General features: G+C 55.8%; 1 protein-coding gene across 1 annotated transcript in view; it reads right to left on the bottom strand.

Annotated features, from left to right (window-relative positions):
- LOC106809913 (axin-1-like) overlaps window positions 1–4,104 on the bottom strand; it is a 14,287-nt gene extending 10,183 nt beyond the window's left edge. The window contains exons 1-5 of the mRNA XM_014813154.1: window positions 3,620–4,104; window positions 2,736–2,906; window positions 2,189–2,261; window positions 1,417–1,517; window positions 282–470 (exon numbers count right to left, since the gene is read on the bottom strand). Coding sequence (XP_014668640.1) covers window positions 282–470; window positions 1,417–1,517; window positions 2,189–2,261; window positions 2,736–2,906; window positions 3,620–3,900 — 815 coding nt within the window. The 5' untranslated portion in view covers window positions 3,901–4,104. The remainder of the gene's footprint in view (window positions 1–281; window positions 471–1,416; window positions 1,518–2,188; window positions 2,262–2,735; window positions 2,907–3,619) is intronic.
- Window positions 4,105–5,394: the final 1,290 nt, after the last annotated feature.

The following is a 5,394-nucleotide window of genomic DNA, read 5'->3' as shown; positions in this document are numbered from 1 at the left end:
CCCCCTTTCCCTCTCTCCCCTCCACATCCTCCTTTCCCTCTCTCCCCTCCACATCCCCCTTCTCTCTCCATCCCCCTTTCTCTTTCTCTCCCATCTCACCTCCCCCTTCCTCTCTCTCCCCCACCCCACCTTATCTCTCTCTCCTCCCCACCTCCCACCTTATCTCTCTCTCCCTCCCCCTCCCCTCTTCCCACCTTATCTCTCTCTCCCTCCCCCCCTCCCCACCCCCACCTTATCTCTCTCTCCCTCCCCACCTCGCCCTCTCCGACCTCGCTACTTACTTGTAGGTTCCTTTCTTCGTGATGAGGCCCTTGAACTGTTTGAGGGTGACGCGCTTGCCCGCGAGCTTCGTGCGGTAGGGAACGGGGTCGCCGCAGAAGTAGTAGCCGATGACGGTGAAGTCGCCGGCCGACTGAGACGACGTGCTGCTCGAAGTGCTGCCCCCTGCTGCCGCAGTCTTCTTCTTCTTGCTGCAAGCGAATGGAGAGATTAGCGAGCGTGAGCACAGGTTGGGAAACCATTTCGTTGAGGATGGGGAGGGAGGTAGAATGTGGGGAACAGGGTGCAGGGGTTGAACCATGAGCACTTCTTCTTCTTCTTCTTCTTGCAAGCGGAGATGAAGGCGTCAGCAAAAGGAAGCCATCTTGTTGAGGAAAGCGGGGGGAGATGAGCGGGTGATTGGGTGTTAGGAAGCCATCTTGTCGAGGATGGGGAGGGAGGATGGGGAGGGACGGAGGGAGATGATCGAGTGTGAGTGGGTGTTATTAAGCCATCTTGTTGAAGATAGGACTCACGACACGACACTACATTTCAGTAAAATGAGAATGGCGAAAACGAAACACGCCGACAAAAAACAGAAATCATGAATCATCTCGTTCAACGCAAACGATGCGCCGCGACTTTGAGAAGCAAGATAGAACAAAAGAGCGCGCTGTCAGAAACAAAATTACTCTTCACATTAGTCTTAACGTCAGTTTCAACATGAAAGTTACGAGTTTTTTCACGTAGCGTACACAATTCTTCGAGGAAAACCTAACGCTAAGACTAACGACCAGACCATATTCGTTTCCGACAACGCCCCCCCCCCCCCCGACTCGTCGTGTCGCACCGGCAGACGACAACCGCCACCATGAACGCGCGCGCGTATGACGCAAACGACGCATATCGCAAGTGTAACATCCAAGAAGCGAGATAGAAAAGAGATATTTTCCCTTCATGTTGTACAGCATTGTATTGTACTGCATCAGTCAGAAATTTTATCATTTTAACTACTCAACACTATTGCTTTTATCAGATTTTTTCTCCATGAAAAAAAACTGTCGTCAGTACACGTATTTGTATCTGAATTACATGCAATAAAGATTTAATAATAATAAGGATCGTTTGCGACGACGACCATCGCTCGCGCGCGCTAACCTCGATTTGATCTTTGCCTTCGTCTCGTCCTCTAGTCTCTTCTTCGCTTCCTCCACGGTGCCGTCCGCGCTCAGCGGCGCCCCCGCGATACCCGGCGACTCCTGGTGACAGAACAAACGCGACAAGTGAGCATTAGCGAATGCGGTACGTTACCTTCGCAGGAGCGCGTCCGCTCCGTAGCGCGCCGACGCCGACGCTCCTTGGCGCGCCGAACTCATCGGTACCACTAGAGCGCGCCGCTAGGAGAGGGACGCGGATTTCCTCGCGCGAGCTTTGCCGCAGATCTTTAACTCTTTTAACACGCACGCGCGAGCGGGGATTCACATACGTCTGCTGCACTCGACATCACACGAAGACACACGGAACAACGGCTTCCAACCCGGCGTGCGCGCACCACGAGAGTGAGTAACCAAACAGAGAGCGGAGGTGGTGCACACCCGACAAGGCGGTCGCTAAGCCGCCGTCTGCCCGGGTAAGAGCCTCCGCCTCGAAACCACGCGAAGATGAGACTGAAATATTCATCATCTCATTATAAAAGACCGGCGGCTAATGAATGATGCAGGTGGGCGGCGGTTGCGCAATCTGGAAAACACGCCGCGCCTGGATACGCAATCTGGCGCGGGGGCACGCGGTGGTCATGGCATCAAAACACGCGTGCTTGAACACGCGTGATCGCGCTCCCGCAGAAAGTGAAATAAAACTTCCTGCTTAAGAAGAGTGCAGGCGCAGCGAGACGCCACGATGCCCGGAGACAGACAGAGGCGCGTCTTACCAGTGGGACGGGGTGCATGGGCTGTGGCACTCCCTCCGTCTTCAACCACGGTCCCATCGTGAGGCCGCGCGTCCTAGAACGAAAAACAACAACCGCTAATTACAACAACCGCTAATTAAAACAACAACAACAACAACAACAACATCAACAACAACAATAGCAACTAAGTGAACTACTCGCCGACCGCCGACGCCGCCAACACAGAAACACATCGGTGTTTCAGCGCACATAACCGCGCACCGTATTGTAACTCCACCCAGGGCGGCTTCCGACCGACGCAGCCAGCCAGGAACAAGAGAACGCATAAAGGCGAAGGGTTGGGGCAGTGCCCGCATCTCCCACCCCCCAAAAACCCATAAGCTACCGCAAAAAAAAAACGAAGAAAAAAACAACAACTCCCATACAACCGTCGCCCCCGGGGAAACACCGCCGCCACCGCGCAGCGTAAAAGGAAGACGGACGGCAGCAACCACGCCGCTCCCGGCGGCGGTGCGACGCGGCAGTTAAAACGAGCGCGCGCGCGTGCGCAGCAGCAGACGCCACTCACATGGTTCTGTGCGGGGATGGCGACGCCGGCGTCGTGGAAGGCTTCATGTGCGATCGCTTCAGCTTGACGGCCGCGTCCCGCGTCGGCAGCGGCGGCTCCAGCGACTCCGTGTCACCGAGTACGCCCGCCGCCACGCCGTACTTGTCGCTCTCTATCATCCAGTTGAACACTCTGCAACAATAACGTGCAACAGTCAAAATGCGGCAACAATGACGCGCAACAGTCGACAGTCTGCAACAATAATGCACAACAGTCAACACGCTGCAACAATGACGCGCAACAGTCAACAGTCTGCAACAATAATGCACAACAGTCAACAGGCTGCAACAATAATGTGAAACAATCAACTTGCTGCAACAAGAGCATGCAACAATCAACACTGCAACAATAATGTGTAATAACCAATACTAAGTAGCAGAAGAAGCAGAAGATGAAGTTCAACTAGAAAATGAGAAGCAGAGGCATATGCAGAATGACAAGAAAAAGATGAAAAAGAGAAAAAAAGTACAAGAGGAAGAACAACATGGATAAGAAGAAAAAAGAAAAAAAAAGAAGAAGAAGAATGGAAGGATATGAAGAAAAAGAAGAAAAATGCAGCCGCCAACAACAACAACAACAAAATGAGCAAGAGAAGAAGATAGTAGTAGTAGAAGAAAGTTGAAGAATAAACGAAAGAAGAAGAAAAACAACAAAAACAACTACAACTCCAGCAACAACAACAACAACAACAACGACTACAACAACAACAACAACAACAACAACAACAACAACAACAAACCCCACCAATGCCCGCACAAACGCACGCACGTAGAACAGGGAAAATAAGCAAAAGGAGAAGAAGAGAAACAACAACAACAACAACAACAACAACAACGACCACGTACCGCTCGTTGGCCGGAATGTCCAGGTTGGGCACGGGCGCCATCGCGTCGTCTCCCACCATGCTCACGCCGCTGTCAAACACCACGCTGGCCGACCCCGTCGACCTCTTCCCCGCGCCGCCGCGCTTCCCAGACTCCCGCGACGCCCGCTGGGGGGCGCCACCGCCGCCGCCGCCGGGTTCGCTGCGCGTGCGGAACGCCGCGTCGGGTTGCTTCGACGACGACGATGACAACGAGGCGAGCGGCGGCGGCGGCGGGCCGTACTCCGACATGCTGCACTGCATCGCTTCGACCTCGAGCTGATGCTTCGACTTCGCGCCGCCGTGGATGTAGTGGTGGTGGTGCACGTAGTGGTGGTGGTCCTCGTGCACGCCGGAGTCCGACGACACGATCGAACCAAACTCCTTGCGCGCGCGGTGGTGGTGACCGCCGCCGCCGCCGCCGCCGCCTCCTCCGCCGTACTTGTACGCGAGGGGCAGCGTCGTTGGCTGCGGCAGGCGGTGACGGTCCGGCGGGGAGCGCGCGCGCGGGGAGTGGCTGCGGCCGGGCGAGCGCGCGGGCGTGTGCTGCGCGGAGCTGTCGAACACGCGCGACACGTGCTCGTCGAGAATGCTCTGGTCCTCCTCGGCACTCTCGCACGTCGCGACGAGCGCGGGAGGGGGCGCCGGCGGGAACTTGGTGACTAGCATGGCAGGCGGCGGACGACGCGACGATGACGACGACGACGCGCAACCCTCCTCGGACGCGGCGGCCGACTCGTCCAGCTGCTGCAAGAGGCGGAACGACAAACGAAGATCAGCAACGACGAACAACAACGCTCGGTGAACAATCCTGGCACGCGACGAAAACCCCTCTCCCGCCGCGACGAACAACGCTCAAGCACGACGAACGATTCTCAACCGCGACGAACAACGTTCACCCGCGACGAACAATGCTCGCCTACTATGAACAACGCTCACCTATAACGTTTCAAGCAAATTATGGCGCGAGTCAAAGCTGTGGCCGTCAGCGGTCCCTCCAACTACTACGAGGGGCACCGCTCCACACCAAAAGCCAAGTGGCAAAAAAAACAAAGCCGTCTCTTCTAGCCTCTCTTTGCAACGTCAAGTGGATGAATGGATGGATGGATGAATGGATGGATGGATGGATGCTCGCGCGGGGGAGCGTTGCCGTGGTTATTGCGCTCGCACGAGTACGGAAGCTGGACGTGCCGTCGTGACGCACGGCGGAGTCACGCAGCCTCTCGGCCCCCCGCTCTCGCTGCGAATGCTGCACTAGCGATGGCAACGCGGCTTCTTAGTGGCGAGCGAGGATGCAGAGACACCTATCATAGATCAATAATGCCTCCCCCCCCACCCCCGGTGCGCTCGCTCGCGGTCTCTCGCTCTTTCTCCTTCACTCTTTTCACACAATAAAGCTCTCGCTGATGCTCCCTCTCTATCCCCCCTCTAGATCTCCCCCTTTCTCTCTTCCCCTCTAGATCTCCCCCTGTTTCTCTCTTCCTCTCTAGATCTCCCCCTATCTCTCTCTTCCCCTCTAGATCTCCCCCTCTCTCTCTCTTCCCCTCTAGATCTCCCTCTCTCTCTCTCTTCCCCTCTAGATCTCCCCCTGTCTCTCTCGCTTCCCCCTGTGTGACACATACCTTCCCCCCGTGTGACACATACCTTCCCTCGTGTGACACATACCTTCCCCACGTGCGACACATACCTTCCCCCTGTGCGACCTTCCCCACGTACCTTCTGTAATCCCCTGAGAGCTTCCTGTATCTTGACCTCGGA

Source organism: Priapulus caudatus, unplaced genomic scaffold (genome assembly GCF_000485595.1).
Source record: "Priapulus caudatus unplaced genomic scaffold, Priapulus_caudatus-5.0.1 Scaffold395, whole genome shotgun sequence".
Lineage (NCBI taxonomy): Eukaryota > Metazoa > Priapulida > Priapulimorpha > Priapulimorphida > Priapulidae > Priapulus > Priapulus caudatus.
This window is presented reverse-complemented; position numbering and strand designations above follow the sequence as displayed.